This window comes from Corvus cornix, chromosome 9 (genome assembly GCF_000738735.6).
Source record: "Corvus cornix cornix isolate S_Up_H32 chromosome 9, ASM73873v5, whole genome shotgun sequence".
Classification (NCBI taxonomy): domain Eukaryota; kingdom Metazoa; phylum Chordata; class Aves; order Passeriformes; family Corvidae; genus Corvus; species Corvus cornix.
Window position 1 is genome coordinate 12572346 of NC_046339.1, and position 18108 is coordinate 12590453.

The 18108-nt window shown below is 47.0% G+C and overlaps 2 protein-coding genes across 3 annotated transcripts in view; one reads left to right on the top strand and one right to left on the bottom strand.

Moving 5' to 3' along the window:
- Positions 1-383: 383 nt before the first annotated feature.
- On the bottom strand, positions 384-17196 carry LOC104693502 (D-beta-hydroxybutyrate dehydrogenase, mitochondrial-like). The gene is made up of 5 exons (XM_039557288.1): positions 17047-17196; positions 12981-13091; positions 7550-7691; positions 3847-3999; positions 384-2596 (listed from the first exon to the last, which is right to left on the bottom strand). Exons 1-5 carry the CDS (start codon positions 17146-17148, stop codon positions 2115-2117), a joined length of 990 nt encoding a protein of 329 aa, XP_039413222.1. The 5' UTR covers positions 17149-17196; the 3' UTR covers positions 384-2114.
- Positions 17170-18108, top strand: part of BDH1 (3-hydroxybutyrate dehydrogenase 1) — a 58869-nt gene continuing 57930 nt past the window's right edge. For both annotated transcript variants that reach the window (XM_039557287.1, XM_039557286.1), the window contains exon 1: positions 17170-17273. The gene's annotated coding sequence lies outside the window, so the exon portion shown is untranslated. The remainder of the gene's footprint in view (positions 17274-18108) is intronic.

Below are 18108 nucleotides of genomic sequence, written 5' to 3' on the forward strand. Positions count from 1 at the left end.
GCTAATCCTTATTACCAGGCAGCTGTAGGCCTTGGATTAGTTACACGCAGAGTGCTGAGGCAATGAATAATGCACAGCACTGCTCTAAACAATCTCCTTCGAGGGAAACCACACAAAATACAAACACTGATGGTGCCTGTGTTTACAGACAGGCCTCTCTAACTGCCTTCTGCTGAGGAAATGGGCCATGCTGCCCGTTCTGCTTCAGGCAGTTCTCACTGAGCCTCCACAGTCCCACTGAAACACCTTGTTATTATTTATTATTATTATATTATTGTTATTATTAAGCCACCTCCTTAATTACTGAACCTAATTAAATCCCAACCTCAGATTCAAAAGAGGTGGAAAAACAAATGTAGAAATGAGCACTGGAGCCAGAGACATATGCTTTACAAATCTCAGAGTTTATTTTTCTCTCTGTGCAAATCAGAGCTCTTTAACATTAATCACACTTCACAGTGCAGGGGGCAGAAGTGATTACTGTTTAAGCTGCAGTTCAGTGGGATCCTTCTGGGTCCTGAATCCTAGGAAATCTCCTTGTGCAGATGATCTGGAAAAGACACAAACTGCACAGCAGTATTTCTAGCCGTTGCTACTTGTAAGACAAGCTGCCTTGACAGCATCTCCAAGGGAAACCTGCTTTCCTCCTGAAGGCATCACAGCATTCATGGCTGCATGCAGACTCCAAGAATTTGCAGCCAGCGGCATACAAAAGTTTAAGGCACAGTTTCCAAGTCAGCGGTAGCAGAGACAGATGAAGAAAGAGCAATCTATAATTTCTTTTCACAGGCACTTAATCTCACATAAGGCAAAGCAATGGAAGGAAAAGCTGGTCCCTAGAGTAAGAGGCTCAGGTCCCAGCCTGGCCACCAGGCTGCTCTACCAGCGGTCACCACTGGAACACAGGGAATGGGGCAAGAAGCCAGGCAGCCCCAGCACTTGAAAAACATTGTTGAAATCTGGCATGTGGCCAACAGAAGAGACCCTTGGTGATACTCTACTGGCAAGAGTAGCTTGTATCAGTTATCAGGAGGTTCTCAGAGAAGATGATTTTGTGACATGGAGATTTCATTGTGCAATAATAAAAATAAGAAATGTGTCCCTTAAAGCATCCTTCCAGAGCTCATAGTCAGGCCACACTGTGGCTGCAGAGTGCCCCATCACTGTTCAAATGCAGAGGATAAACGAAAAAACTGATTTGGAAATGCCAACAGCAGCTCCCTTACCAGCAAGAGGGAAGCAGGGGGATGGTTGGACAGTGTCTGTACCACAGCTGAGTAGTTCAGGCACCTAAGGTAGCAGTCAGAGGAGCCAAATTTGTTTGCTACATCAGCTTAAACCCTGTCCCACAAAGCTCAGCAGCAGCAGGTGGAGAGAGGCTGCAAATCCCAGCATCCACAGGGACTGCTGAGAGATGGCTCAGACCGCATTATTAGAAGGGCTTTTCCCTGCCCACCCTGTGCCCAGTTGTTTGCTCTGGCACCTCCCAGCCACAGTGCAGGGAGGGAAGAACTCTTCTTTGCAGCTAGGTAATGAGGCTGTTTAGAGGCAGTGTTGCTGTTTGCCTGGAAAGAGCAGACAGTCACAGCACAGCAGAGCTTCCTGGCAGTGTCAGGAAAACAATAGAAGACTGTGACTGACCCATTTTCAGCCAAATGGAAAACTCTGATTTTGTTTCCCATTTTAGTTTCTCCCTTCAAGCCATCTCATAGCAACAGCTTTGCCCTGCTATTAGCAGTTTGTCCTTGTAAGGAAAAGCAAGAGCCCATTAATAAGCCAAATTTATCACTGGGGGAACTCTGCTGACCTAATTACACTAGCCACATGTTTGGCACATATTTGACATATTATATTTACCTTCCTCTGCCTCCTCCATAGTTAATAGGAAAACACCTTTCAACTTTAATCAGCACAGCAAGGAATACAAACAACAAGAATGAGGGGAAAAAAAAAAAGATCCAAAAAAGCTATGCTGTTCTAGCATCCCACAACACATGACTTGAAGCCATAACTCAAAGTGGAAGCATGTGCATCTCCAGGGGAGACACAGCAGCAAGGAGCGCAGAGGTCAGCCCTAACCTGTGTGTGAGTAGGAGCCCTGGAGGGATGCCTGTCTACAGGGTGGCTCCGGGGATGTAAAGCCAGTCGGCAATGGCCGTGGGCAGGTGGGTCATGACCTGCAGCCTCACCCACCAGTAGGTCTCCATGGGGTTATAACGGTTCTTCGGGCACGGGGACGTCAGCGCTTCGGTGATGTCATTCAAGACCAGAGACATGTCCTTCAGGCCACTGTTCACGAAGGACTTCATCATGGCCACGTGGCGAGTGAAATACTCGCTGCCGTAGTCCTCCCGCACCGTGTCCGTGGCCCCACTCCACAGAGCCTCGGCCTGCCGGTCGATGCCAGCTGCCGTCAGGATGCCAGTGGCTGCCACGAAGTTACTGGGCTCGATGAGGATGACGTGGACCCCCCAGCGGTACATCTCCTGCCTCAGGCAGTCGGAGAAGGCTGCCACCCCAAACTTGGAAATGCAGTAGCAGGAGCGAGATGGACTCACCATGCGTCCCAACATGCTCGTGATATTCACCACACGGCCTAGAGAGAAAAGGTCAGGGAGAGACGATGGGCTGCAGAAGCAGCAGCCAAAACATCCCAGTAAAAGGGTACTTAGTTGGATGATGCTGATTTCTAAAATCTGAATCTTGAATATGCATCCCCTCTCACAGAGCTTTTCTCTCCTGCCTCAAGCAAGGCTAACCCCTGTTCTGACCTCCTCCAGGGATGGTGCATATGTCCATCTCTGCATCAAAGAATTTACAAAGGATTCAAGATATTTCCCTCCTAATTTCCAAGTAGGGAAATGAGATCTTCGGAGACTGCTAGCTGTGTGTTCTTAGGAGTGTGCCCCACTCGTGTGTCTTGCTAGAGAAGGGCTTAAGTTCCCAGCCTGGAGTGTCACAAGCTGCAAAGCTCACAACTCAGGGGCAGTGACAGGGCAGTGACAGCAGTGGTCACTCCTCTGTGTGTCTCAGCCTTTATCCAAGACAAGACGTGTGCACTATGGTTTCAGATACACTTGCAAACAGGCCCTTGAAATTCCACCAGCTATTTTTGCAAAGAGAATTTTCACAGCCATGGAACACAACACCCCTCTGCAGCTCAAAATTTCAGCTGAGAAACAAGTGGGCAGCTCTGCTGTCTCATTCCAGACCTAAGTGTAACTTAGAGGCACTGTGAGAACCACTTGCTGACCTGATGGGTAAGATACTTTTTGTAGGGAGATGGAGCTTGTTTAGTGGTTAACTGCTGTCTGGGAATGGCATCTGAGCAATCTTCTTAATATAGCCCCTTTTTGTCCTCACAGAACACACCTGTACCAGCGTTCCCACACACGCTAAGTAAAGAAGCTCTTCAGAGTTCTGCTCATGCATATCTTTTTTCAATATAAAACAAAGAGTTTTGATAATACCATTGTCTCGTAAGATATCTAAAATGGCTGTAATTCACTCTCATTTATTCTGTCACTACCTGAAGTCACCTGTGAATGGAATAGGATTCAGTTTTCCAAACATGACCACTCTTTGGACTCTGTATTATCTTGTCTGTGTGATATCTGCCAACACGGCACAACAGTCTCTGACATTTTGGATGTTTAAGATAGCACCTGCTGTGTAGGTGCCTGGACTGCCCCAAGAAGAACCTGTACTACCAAATGCTTACATGGCATCCTCAGAAACCCTCCCTTGACTGCACAGGCATTCCCCCAAGTACAGCCTGGATTTCTAGCTACATCTCTTTGCTGTGCTACAAAACCTCTGAGCCTTACCACACTGCCCGCCATGTACCTTTAGCTCTGCGAATGAGGGGCAGGAAAGCCTTTGTCACCCTCACAGTGCCCCATAGATTGACCTCTGCCACCGTCTTGTAGTTGTCTAAACTTGCAAATTCCACCTCTCCGAAGGTTGAGATGCCAGCATTGTTCACAAGGCCCCACAGACCTGTGAAAAAAAAATATTATTAAAGAGCAGGACAAGGAAGAGTGTCACAGAGAAGCCACTTTTCTTGTTGTTCACAGTAACCTAAAACCTTAACAAAGAACTGGGCACTTTCGTAGAAAAAGTTGTAGAGAAAACCCAGCAAGGAGATGAAATACAGTCTTGCTATACCAGGGACTTGTTTGGAACACCAAGGAAAGTGATGGGGCCGCACAAGTACTGCCTCCCTGAATATCTCCTGTACTGCCAAATGCTGTTCTGGGGCTTTAAAAGGCTGACTCTCTTTTACGCCTCCTGTTGATCCCAGGTTTGTCTCTACTCAGTGACTTTATAATGGATTTTGCAATTTGGAAGGGTCTGGACTTTCCTGCAATTAGGAGAAAAAAAAAATAAAAGGAAAGAAAACAAGTATTTTGGGTTTCTAAATCCCCTTCACAACTCTGGCTCACTGTTTTGGAGGGTGCATGGTATTGATCTGCACATTCATGACCTGGTTAACAGCTGCTGTGTTTTAGTCCAAGTATTTGATTTTCCTCAACCTAACTTTATCAGGAGTTAGCAAACTTCCAACCAACCCTTACAACCACTAGAATGTAAAAATTAAAGTCTTTTTTGAATGTAGTCCTGTCAAAATTAAATTGACTGCACTTCCCAAGAGCTTCCATGATGAACTCCTTACATGCCAGGACTTAGCGGGTCAGCAAGGACGTGACCCTTCAAAGCAATTACTGCAGGAGTCCCAGTGGCAAACATTTGTAGGGCTGAATCCATACTTCATGGATTTATTGAAACATGGGACTGTGCAGCCATAAACTGCACAAGGAATAAGCAGAGAAGCTGGAACAAGACAACAGAGTTGCTCCTCATTCAATGTCCTGCCATTCACCATGGTTATTTTTCACTGTGTTGAAGTTGGGGCTGGACTATCAGGGCTGCATTGGACTCAGTTGAAGTTGGGGTCCCTTTCTACTCCAGGACCTTCCTTTTACCACCAAGAACTAACACAGGGCTGAGAAGGAGTCTTCATGTCCAGGGAGCTCCAACATTGCTATCAAAAGCACCAATGTCATGCCATTCTGTTGATAAAAGTTATCAAGCTCTCAAAAGTTTTTTGGGCTATTTGCCCTGCCTCTGCTCCATAGCTTCCCTACTCTGGTGTATGAAAGCCTTTTAACTTCTTCCCTGTATTGATTCAGATAGTAACCATTTATTTTACCAAACATAGTCCTCTAAGCAAATTGCAATATTCTGCCATTGTGCAATGGAATTTATCCTCCTGTTTCACTTAAAAACACCAATATGCCCTTGGCAGGCTGACCCTGTGCTCTCACATGGGCCCCAGTAACCCTGCCCCATTCCCAGCTAAGGTTGTTCTCCCTGAAGGCTGTTGACCAGCTGTGTACAGCAGCCTGTTGCTGCTTCACTTACTGAAGCTCCCAGTTTTACTGGGTCAAGATGACTGAAATTCACACTGATCTGCATCCAGCACAGCATCTCAGCCTGAATAGGGTTCCTTTTGTGCTGCAAAGCAAGGTCTAACTGCTAGCAGGAGGACCATGGAAACAAGGCACCTGATGGAGTAATTTCACCAGTAACAAAAAAAAATGCAGAGAAAATTTGGCAGGGATTTACCAAAGACTTAAACTGTCGGTCACAAACTGACCTCTGCAGAGTATTCCTTACAAATTCCTGTAAATCTCTGTACAATTTCCCATTGCCTGGGTTGTGATGTTAGTCCTCATGAATGTCCCTGAATCATTGTTTACAATAGTTTGTTGCTGGAATTCCATTACTCACAGATCAGGGCACGTTACAAACAGAACAAAGTGCTGAGGGGAGTCCAGTCACAGGGCTGTTTGCTGGACAGCGGTGTGTTTATTGAGCAGAACCTTATCACTATTACATCTCTAGAGTCAACAATACAGTGGGAACTGCATGAGACCGAAAACAAACAGGCACTCCTATCAAATGAATTCAGCCTTATGTACACAGCACAGGGAGAAGAGGTATAAAGAACTGTACAGCCCAAGAACTGTTCTGCACTAGCTCCTCTGGGGCCACATTCAGTGTGCAACAACACCTCTGCTCAAGGCACCTCAGTCTCAATAGCCTTTATATTCCAGCACTTATTTTTTGAGCACTATTTATCAGGAAGCCTCAAACCTCAGTCACACCAATGGGCCTAAAGAGAAGCCTTTGTTGCTTTACACACTTCGCTCGGGCAAAGAGCTACAGGAGGAACCGGTCCAACTTGCTGATCAGGGATGCAAGACTTCTCTGTCCCTGCTACACACACAGTTTGGCAAACACTGCTGCATTTATAGAAGCAACAGAGCTGCTCCCTTCCAAGCTTTCACTCACTGGGACAAGGCTCTGTGCCACCACTGCTGTTGCTGGGCTCTTCAGGAAAAGCTTAAGAAGCTGTGAAAAGCATGAGGAGGGCTGGGTGATTGTGTAGGAAGAAAAATCGTGCAGAGAGAACATGTGTGGGATCAGAGCTTGTACAGTACTCAGTTAGATTTCATATGCTTGTTTTAGAAGAAAAGGTGTGCTCATGTAATTTGCATGAAGATTAGAGCTATTGTTATTTACTAGCTTAATACTTGCTGTGAACAAAAACAGGGCCATGGCAGACTCATCTGAGCTTCAAGAGGAGCAACCAACTTCAAGTCACAACCCTGAAGTCCTGAAGCCACAGATGTCAAACTTCAGTTCACCCGCAGCCTGTGTCTACAGCTGCTGTCCAGCTTGCTACTGGCATAGAGGCTGCAGAGAAGCCTATGCAGGGCAAGAAGCCTCACAAATTCATCATATGGGAAGAGGTCAGGTGGTGTCACATCAGGCTCTGACTGTAAGCCTTCTGCCAAAGCACTTCCAAGAAGAAAAGATGGGACTCCTATCTCCCTTGACATGCTTTCAGTGTCCATGAGTTGGACTCATGCTTAAGGTGACATGTGGATTAAGGTCATCTATGCCAAGCCTACCCTGGATTCCACTTCACATAACCTCTGGGATATTGCATGGCAAACTGAAAACATGGATTGTTCTGGCTGAAGATTAATCCAGGTTTGAGGGCGGTTCAAATCTGCTCCAAATGAGCACTCAGTTGTACCCACACAGCAGAGCGAACAGCAGCAGTAAGCAGCCAGGGCCCATCATCTCTTCATTAGCAGGGTCACTTGCAAGGTCTACATGAGCTAGGAGCACATGTGGCAGGAGCACAAGGAAGGGATCAAGCTCTGGCCATTCTATGCCCTTCACAGACATTCAAGGACAAAGACACAGATACTTGTGGGCTTGCTGCCACTCACTGCTTTTTTGGGATGTAGAGTTAAAGCCTAATCCTCCAGTCAGTCTTGGTCTCTTTCCATGTGGCTGCCACATCAATAGCAAGACAATTGTCCTCACTGACCCGAGTACAGCACAGCCTGACTGCCAGCCACTGTCACAGGCCTTCAGGCTTGTTAACCCTCTTTTGGTGGTGCACAAAGACCTGATCAATGCACAGTCTGCTCTGTAGAAAGGATTCTGTGAGCAAATGATCCCTACATACCTTCCTCTGGATCCTTCAGGGTCCTCTTCACAAAATCAACAGCCTGAGCCACTTCCTGATCACTGCACACATCCATCTGTAGCACTTTCATCCGGTCTGACTTCATGTTCTTCAGCTCCCTGGCTCCATCTCCATTCTCCTCCTGTTCAGCAGAACAGAAAGGTGTCCCACTAAGATGGACCAAGAATTGCAATGCAGCTTGGGGCCAGGCATGTTCACATGGACAAGAAATAGAAGCTACTGACATTGCACACACAGGTGTGAACTTGGTGCACAAATATACACAAACCAGTGTGCCATCCTCCTGTTCCCTCCAGCACCACTTCCAGAACTGCATCAGTGACCCACTGCCCTGAAGCACCATGAAGCCCACCCTGCTCTTGGCTCCTCACACAATGGGTTTCACATCCTTAACATGCTGAAATACTGTGCCAGCCAGGGAGAACCATGAGTGACTCCCCACTGCCTCAGTCTCTGTGCTCTACAGGTAACATAACTTGTACAGAAATTGCAGTCAGAGGTTCAGGAATACAAGCTCAGTTGAGATCTGCTACACAGTGGCACAATTACAGACATGAGGCATGAAAGAAGATTCTGGCTAAGGAAGAATGAACTTATTTTTTTACTCTATAGGCAATAAGAACTTCATGGCTCTGCTTTCCTTTCCACCCTTTTCCTTCCTTTCCTCCCCATGCCACTGCTGTCATAAGAGACTCTATTACTACTGTGGGTTTTCTTATTTAGTCAAACATAAACACAGTTAAAATTCCAAATTTTACCTGCTCACTTCCAGGTAGGATTGCTGCCTAAGCCTTACAGCCTAGCTCAGGTGGTAAATAACAAATAAAAGTGAAAAGAGTACAGAGTAGCCACATAGTTTCACAGCAGGCTTGATACTTAATTCACAAAAAAACCCTATTCCCTGAATCACAAGCTCTGCCTCATTTGGGAGGAAGAAGTTATGAATTGGTGAGTCACCATGCCTGGCTGCCACTGTTCCTTTAGCACTTGATACCAACTCCCACAGCACAAGGGCAAATAAGGCGAGCAACCCGCCCACAGTCATCTGCCCAGCAGCCTCTGCAGCCAGGCAGATATAAAAAATATGTAACTGCTAGTTTTTTATAAATATCTCAGGCTATTTAATTAATATAGTATATAACATCTCATCTCCACCTTCAGTTCAGTGAACAATGACATGTAACGAAGGAAAAGAGCTGAAATGTCCATCACAAACGTGAGCAAAACAGGGCAGTTCTCTTAAAAATCAATATATAGTTACATTGGCAACATGACAATAGTAGGAATGAGTTATTGGCCCCACGGCTGCATGTCATTTCACAACTGACTTATTTCCCAGTACAAGAATAACAGCAAATAAAGTTTGAAGCTTTTCTAATGCACATCAAACACAGTGACATGCTGTATTGGCCCTCTTATCCAGCCACGAAAACAATCTCAAAGTGGTGTTACAAGTAGTCAACAACATAGTCACCAAAATATTATATTCCCTTTGAAACAGATGAGGGTTGTATGATGCCTTACTGTATTTCTGGAAGATGCTCTTGCATCTCACTGAGTTATATAAAGCAAATTTCCGCTCCTTAACAATGAATAAAGATGAGCTAATTCAGCTTGTAAAGAGAAAGATTTACTGCATCTGTACAAAACCAAAACATAACTATATCTGCATTCAAGTGCCAATTGTTTTTTGAGCACTGAAAAGACCTTTCCCTTCATTTTTTTTCTTTAATCTTGCATAACACTTATAAATTGCTTTTTGAGAAACCAAGTCATAGGCTGGCAACTTACAAATTCAGTAAAAATGGTTTGTATTGTTCATACAGAAATGAATTTTCCCCTATCACCAATGCAACTCTATCTGCAAAGTTATCTCCCCAGCCACAATTTACTCATTATTGACAAAATATATTGATTTTGGAAGACTGACTTCAACATGCAGAATCAATTGGGACCACTTTTCATAGTTGCAGACACCACCTTAGACACTATTTAACTGTAAAACAAAGTGCTTAACTCTTTTGCCCAGAACACCTCTTCACAAATGAAGCAGGTACAGATTTTTATAGAAGCAAGTGAGCATCATCATATGTTCTGTGGTCTCTTCAGGGGCTGTAAGCACATCCTTGTTAGGTACCACATGGTACTTTCTCCTTATTTTTAAATGGTAGATTTGCTGGCTGGGATAACACCTGCAACAGTTCCCATGGGAACAGCAAGACTGTCCTCCCAGGGATAACCTTCATGACCTTCACCAACAGGAGCCACACAGCAGCCGAATCAAGTGAGGTGCTGGCAGCAGCGGCCCAACTGCTCCTGCAAAGCCTCTCTCCACCTCCCTTTGCTGTCTTTGTCCTCTCAGAGAATCTCCCAGCTTCCACTTTCCAGTTCCATCAGAGTTGAAAGCCATCCTGCTGCCCAAGTACTCTCTGCAGGCCTTCAGTGGCACTGTGCCACTTCCTCCCAGCTATCTCCTATCAGCTGGTTATCCTGCCCTCACAGCCCTGCAGGCTCTGCCTGCCCACCCCACCCTGTGCCTAGCAGGGGCTGCTCCTGGCTGGGGAGCCCAGCAGCTCCACAAACCCTCTCTACCCAGCTGAGGAAACTTGCTCCAGCTTTTGGCTGCCTCCCCTTCCCCTCCTCACTCCTGTCCCCTGTTCTGGTTTGGAGGATCCCAGTGCAGTGGTGCTGAGAATAGGCAGAACACACAGATGTTCGTTAGTGGAGAGCCCTCCTGTTACAGACACGGCCATGACTTTTTCCCAGGGAAGCTCCTAGGATGCAGGATTAGGTCCTGGCAAGCACTTGGGTACCTGCAATGAGATGTCAGGAGAATCAGGAAGCCACAAACACAATGCTGAACTCCCATGGATCCAGCCAGCTTGCTCCATGTGCACCAGTTCCTCCCCACCCCGCTGCTGCCATCCACCCACTCCCTTCCTGTGTTTCCTGAGCGGAACACCTCATGCTTGTCATTACTGGATGTCACGTAATTGATTTCAGACTCCATCCAATCTGTCAGGATCATTTTGAACCCTGTTTCCCAAAAGGCCAATAATCTTCTCTGTCTGGTTCTGTGTGTATTTTTTTCCAAGTGAAAACTCTCTTCCAGGGGGTACTTCCAAGAAAATGGTCCTGGGACTGAACAGCAGTCACTTAGAACATGAGTTTGCTCATGAGACTACCATGAGGGACTGTAACAAACTGTAACAAAACCCTTACTCAGGATACATTTATTCCTTCCCCTTTAGCCACTCTGCTGCTTAGCCAGAATGAGATTGGACTGACACAGCACAGTCTGTTCCCAGTAAAATTATACAGGCAAGGTGCATCACACTATGACCCAGTAATTTGTAAAACTGACAGGGCAGTGTGTGGCAACTGCATCCAGTGCACTGGAGGTGAGCTACCGGGTTGGCAGTTCCAGAGAACTACTTTGGGAAGTACAATATCTGCCCTCTTCCAGCCTTCTGGAAATCCCCTGGCCTCTTCAAAATATCATCCAAGGGGCAGAAATCACAATGGCTCATCCTCTAAATCCTCTTCAGTATATTTCATCAGGCCTGGTGAACTTAAGCACATTAATTAATATAAACATCCCTTGTTCTTTACCTTTTCTTGACTACAGTCCTCATGATAACTGCTGGCAGTAAGCATCTGAAAACAATTTATTCTTTTTTCAGTAAGATCAAAGAAAATAAAACTGATTATTTCAACTTTTCTTGTACTTTCTACTTTTAAGGTTATTTTATAACCTATTTCAGTATGGTTTTCTGTCTCAATCCTAATATATTAACAGAAACTCTCTCAGTGGAGTTACTTGCCCTTGCTAAATGCAAACCTTTTTGCATTTGATTATTTCCAGTTCTTCTCAGCCTGCCTGCCATGTTCCTTTTATTCCTGTAACTTTATATTTGACTGTCTGATCATTGAGAAGCTCCTGATGCACCTCAGAGTCTATTATCCTGTATTTCTGTGGTGATGTAGTACATCAGGGATCCTTTAATTCTCTGTATAAAAGCATGTTAAGTGGTGACGGACTAACTGGGTGTGAACTAAGAGCCTGGCACCTGCTTTATGACAGCTGCCCCCATACCTGCTCTGACCCTGCTGGGAACCTACTGCAGCTCACAAGCAACGAAGCCAGCAAACAAACAGGCCTCACTTCAGGAGCATTACATTTCTTTATGGGGTTTCCAGTGGAGCCTTTCCACCTCTGCTCCACACTAGCACGTGCCTTCCAAACAGCCCCCTCAGCCCACCCTATCTTCCCTCTCCTTTCTGTTCCCTACATCTGCTGCTCTGCAGAGTGCCTGACTTGCTATCAGCACTGAGACAGGCATCCCAAAGCAGCAAATGACATGATTACTGAAGGAATTACAGAGGCTCCGTATGGAAATTTCCGAACAGTGGCAATTATCCAACAGGACGCTCTTGTTCTCAAGTTACACAATATGTCAGCTGATAATAACTTTCCCTTCTGGTGTGGTGGAAGAACGTAACCTCTGCTGTGATCACATAGGCAGAGAAGGTCACCTTTGTTTGTTCTCACTGTCCACAGCACTCAAAAATCTGTGATCATCATGCCCTGAGTACCTGTGTGGAAATGGTCATCTTCAAATGGAGAAATGAGTGACCATGAATTGATTTTGAACAATTCAGGTCAGAAATTACACGAGTTTTGACTAGCAAAACAGCAAAAATGCATTGTAAAGGTAAAATCCCAGATGAGATGGAAGCGGAGCTGGCCCAGTTTATAAAACCGGTTTCACAATAGGGGTCTGAAACCCCTTTGGATTCACTGTGTCTAAACTTATCTCTTACAAGTGATACCACCTGCCAAACACACGTGACAGGAAGTGAGACCTAAAGATGTCAGAAATGTATGGTAAATTTGTTTATTCAGCTATCCATAAACTGAATAGCTTGTACAGAAGCTGCAGAAGCACAGTTCCAAGACATTTTGGAAACAGAGCCTTAATAATGCAGGAGAGGCAGCTTGGAGATGAGTATAGGGAGAAGTGTCCACAAAAAATGACAGTGTGAAAGACAGCAACAGGGATGTCAGGGAAGACAGAAAGCCATAGCGCCATAGCAATCTTGGCATATCACATTTATTGAGTGTGCTGTGGTATTGCTGAGAGGCTTCCAGCAGTGAACAGTACCATACTGTACAAGCTACTGTACAGACATGCAGTTGACAGACCAACCCTGCCCTAAAGAGCTCACAATTACAGGAACGACAAGATGCAATAGGAAGATGAAGCAATGGAAGATGTAACGATCCCCACCCACTACACCTCTCTCAGGTCTTAAACCGGGGTAAATGGAGGCTGCAAATGAAGATGCTTTCACTTGAGAAGCATTTTTCTCTAATCAGAGAAAAATTTTGATCAATTTCACTACTCACCATGAGCAAGCATCCAGCAAAAACAGTAAATCCCTTTGCATGAAGGCATTTTGCCAAGGCATGTCCAAAACCTTTGTCACAGCCTGTTATTAGCACCGCCTTCCCTTCAGCCTGTGTGGGGAAAGACAGTCATAGGATACCATCAGACATTGCAATGTAGGCACCACCAGCACCCTGCCCCATAGCACAGGAGCCACCTGCAGTCCTGCAGCCAGGGCAGGTACAATTCCAGATGCAAATGACAGTGGCACCTGTCTGCACAAACACAACCAGCTCCCAAATGCTGTGAAATCGTAAATTTATTCAGTTGCTGGTCTGTAACAATTTGTGTTGCCTTGATACCTGAGCTGGAACAGTAACTCTTTCTTTCAAGTATCAGTGGCCAAGCAGAACAGAAACACCTCAACAGAAGTTAATGATCTACCAGTTCATAGTCATTAATAAGAAAAAGCAGCATAGAAAACACCCAAATGGCAGGATGTCACTGGCTTGAACTGTACAGCAGCTCTTTTAGCTGCTGAGTGACTACTGCCTGTTCCCCACCTACTCCCACTCGATGCGGCACTTTCCATGCTGTATTTTAGCATGCAGGAATGTGACTACAGGTTAGAGCTTCCTTCTGAAACTCTGCAGTCTTAAGAGGAACAACTTATCAAATCCTACGGTTTGCTCCTACATTATTACTATCTTTTGACTGACAGATAAATTGAGAAAGAAGATTTGATATTCTATCTGGTGTGACACAACAGGCTTGAGATATATATGAAAGCAGAATCCCAAATCCTGAAGAGAAGCCTGTAGCAAAACACTGCCCATTCACCCTCTGTCTTTGCTTGAAAGCAATCTCCTCACGACAGGTGTGAAGCAATGAACTAGCACTTAACCCAGCTAGAAGGCTGCTAGCTGCTGTGCTGCACAATGCTCCAAATTGGAACCATATCCATGAGGCAATAATGTGATAAAACAATAAAAATCTAGAGATTGCAATAAGGAAGTGAGGTCAGTTCCATCTCTCTGGAGATATCTGCAACTAATATTGCCTGTTACTGAATTCACAGTGGCTGGAATATGAACATACTTACGTATGAATTGCACTGGCTGGTGCAGCCACATTTTCAGAGAGAAATGGGTCAATCACCAGTGCTCTCTCCTCTCTTGATTGGCTGATGTGGTGTAGGGAAGCAGCAATAAGGGATGATTGCAGGGTGATAGCGATCAGAGCATTACTGCACAAACTCAGGGTGAGAACAATAAGCAAATAAGCTACACCCTATCCTATAGCTCATGTTGAAGTAACTGCTCTCAAAGGGGAGTTGTGATCTGAAGCTGAAACAAGAACTGATCAAAAGTCTATCCTGAAGTTATAATACAAATACCCACAATAATATTACACTATAACCTATACTCAGACAAAGAGCACCCAGGTACAGACTAGCTCTATTGAAGCTCTAAAGATAGCTACAGCTAAAGGAGAAAAGATAAGCGAGAATTAAATATACAGTGCTCAGTCTGAATTTAATTTAGAGAGACACAACTCCAAGAGAGATGAAAATCAAACATGAACCAGGTCACAGAAGTTGTCAAGGTCACCTCCCACAATAACTCAACAAACTGGCCCATGGAGAAAGAAAGGATTTGACTTTTTTTCTCTCTCTCACCTCCCTAGACTCTTTGCCTCTGAATCTTGAAGGCAGAGGACTTCCCAAAAGAGCAGGAAGTGTGCAGGAAATAAGCAGCTGTTCCAGAACATAGGACAGACAATCAAAGAAGATACCCAAACATCAACCATCACTAGCTCCTTAAAAGAAAGTCCCCAAACAAACAACCAAAGCTTAGACAGAAATGAGGTTTAAAAATCCTTTCACTTGCCTATAATAGCAAGGAAAGTGAGGGACAACTTACAGTAAAAGAAGGATCCTGTGATTGTTATTTGCTATAGCCCTAACTGCTGGTGATAAAATACATGACTACAGCATCATGGCTCATAACAGCCTGAGGCCCCAGTAGCACCAAGGAGCGTGAAAAACCCAAGGGATGTACTGGATCTCACTTCTGTGCCTCTGCCTGTTTGTGCAATGCCTGATGGACCAAGAGCTCCCAGGGTTGACAGCAAGCATCAACCCCATTCCCAGCCAAAAGGATCCTATCCCAGAAAAACTTCTGTACACATAAAAGCCCAATCACCCTTATCTTTTGAAAGTCCTGAGATAAGGCTTAATGGGCCTGTTTCTGAAGTTTGGTAAGGCCAATCTGCAGCTTAATTTGACTCAGTGCTGGGACAGTCAGAGAGGACCAGTTATCAGCACAGTGACCTTAATGAGCATTCAGAGGAAGTTCAGGTGCCTCCCTCACTCGGGCTCATACAGTGTTCCCGGGAAACACTGCACGGGAGACAGCACTCATGTGCAGTGCTGACAGGGTGCCTAGGACAGGGTGCCTGGGATCTGCTAAGAGCACAGAATAACTTACTGCACCAGAGGTGCTGCTGTGGCATGTGGGCAGAGCAATACTCTCTGTGCTTGCTGTGTGATCTACAACACTGATACACATTCCTCGAAGTTCAGGCAGCTTAGTGGGCAGCCTCGTGGGCAGCCTCATTTCAACCTGCAGTCAGCTCAGATGCACACAGCTCTTCCTACTAGGATATGACCAGTTTATTAAGCAGTGTAATTTATTTTACTAATACAGATGATCTATCAGAATTATACATTTACTGCAAAACAGACTGAAGAAATCAAAGCTACTTTTTCAGCCTATCTCTCTAGACAATGTGGGAATATGCCATGTTTACCTAGACTTTCTTTTTCTAATGTGCCGCTTGTTTTTTTTGATCCTGTTCCCTTTTATGCTCTCCCCAACCATCCCCCGACGTTATCAAACAGATTGATTTTAAGATAAGTGCAGCTACAAAGTAAACTTGACTTGTTTCTTTCTCCAGGATTGGGAAAGTTGACGTTTTTAATCCCAAGAAAAAGAACTAACAGTATTCACTACATAGAAGGTACTTTCTCAAGTGGAAGAGGGATGGGGGAAAGTAAGAGAAGCAGAGTGGAGAGAGGATGGAAGAGTGAAGTGGAAGGCTGCAATCAGGCTGCAGCTGTTATCCGGCCATTCTGGGGGGCAGGACTGAGCTAGAGGTCCTGAAGCAAAGACACTGGCTTAGAGAGCAAATCGTATCCCGGGCTGCATCCAAAGCAGCATGGACAAGGGAGATGCTTCTGTCTCTCCACTCTGCAGTGCTGCATCGAGCTCCGGGGTCCCAGAACAGGAAGGACATGAAGCTGTTGGAGTGAGCTCATGGGAGGCCACCAAGATGATCAGAAGGATGGAGAACCTCTCATATGAGACAAGGCTGAGAGAATTTAGATTGTTCAGCCTGGAAAAGGCTTTGGGGTGACCTAATTGTGGCCTTTTACTTCCTGTGGGGAGACTATTTACAAGTGCACGTAGTGACAGGACAAGGGGGAATGGGTTCAAATTGAGAGTAGGTTTAGATTAGATATTAGAAAAAAAAAATCTTAACTGTGAGGGTGGTGAGGCACTGGACCAAGTTGCCCAGAGAAGCTGTGGATCCCCCATCTCTGGAAGTGTTCAAGGCCAGGGTGGACAGGGCTCTGAGCAACCTGGTCTAGTGGAAGGTGTCCCTGCACATGGCAAGGGGCTGGAACTGCATGACCTTTAAGGTCCCTTCCAGCGCAAGCCGTTCTATGATTATATGAACGTGTTCCCCTTCACGTGAAGCACTGCGGGGGGAACAGGGGAGCAGTCTCCGCACCGCGGGATGCGAGGGCAGCGCCCGCTGCACCGCGGCCCGGCCCGGCCGATCCTCGCGGCGGGGCCTCATCGCCCCGGGCCGTGCCCTGCTCGGCGCTTCGCCCCCCTCACAGCATCTGTCCGGCTGCACCAGCCCGGCCCGGGCCGGGCAGCGCCGTTCCAGCCTCGGCACCTGCGGCATCTCAGCCCGGCCCAGCCCGGCCCGGCCACACGGCCCGGCGCCATTTTGGGCCCCGGGGGCGCCTCCCGCGGGCTGTGCCGGCGAGCTCCGGCCCCTCGCCGCGGTACTCACGGGCAGGGCGCGGCGGGCCCGCCGCGGCAGGAGGACGAGGAAGCGGAGGAGCAGCACCCCCGCGGCGCCCAGCGCCAGCAGCAGCCCCGCGCCACTCCGCATGGCCGCAGCCTATCGCCGCTGCCGCCCCAGCCCTGCCCCCGGCCCGCCCCCCGCCGCGCCCGGCACCGCGGCCCCAGCCCAGCCTCATTCAAACGGCTGCAGCGCCCGGCGCCCGCCGGCTCCAGGTAACGCTCGGGTGACCGCGGGGCGGGCCGGGGTGGGTCGCGGGCGGCCCCCGCGGAGCTCTGGCAGCCAGGTCGCACGGTGACCTTTCCCGCGGCGGGCGGGGGGTTGCGGGCATCTCCTCTGCGCGGCCCCTCCCGCAGCCGCCACAAGCCTGGGCGGCCGCGGTGTCTCGGCCGGGCCGTGAGCGCGTTTGGGACCGCGGCAGCCGCGTCCCGGAGAGGGCTGGGCCGGGCCGGGCCGATGGAACCTGCAACGGACCTGGGGCCTCGCCCCGTCACTACAAACCTCACAAAAACCTGCGGGGACACCAACGGTGCTCCCGAATTTGGTCAAACCACCGGGATTTCTGAGGATTAGCCGGGCCAGCGAGCTTCCTGAGCCCTGTCCGCTCCCTCCCTCCCCAGCTTGGTGCCCACCGCTGTTCTTTCTGCGGTAATTTCACTGTTTTTCGACCCAGGCCTGGTTTCCAGTAGGCCCCGAAGCTGCCGCGGCGGCGGCCCAGCCTCCGGCAGAGATGCAAACCACCCCTAACAATTAAATACCGTTTCTCAGCTTCAGTAAAGGGGGCTGAGAGATGTTTTTTTTGTGCCTTGGATTAGTTTTATCCAAGATAAATATGATTGAAGTTGACTTTCCATGCCTAAGTCTTGTTCTTGAGCTGTTTTCACCCTGTAATGAGTTTATTGTTGGTTCCCTGGGCTTAGTCCAGCACCACCAGCTACTTAATTACAAAAAAATGTATTTTTAACTGCGTGGCTGTACTAGCTGTAAAGCTAAGGATTGCTTTTTAAACATGTAACATAACATCACCTGTGACTTGGAGTTTTATTTTTG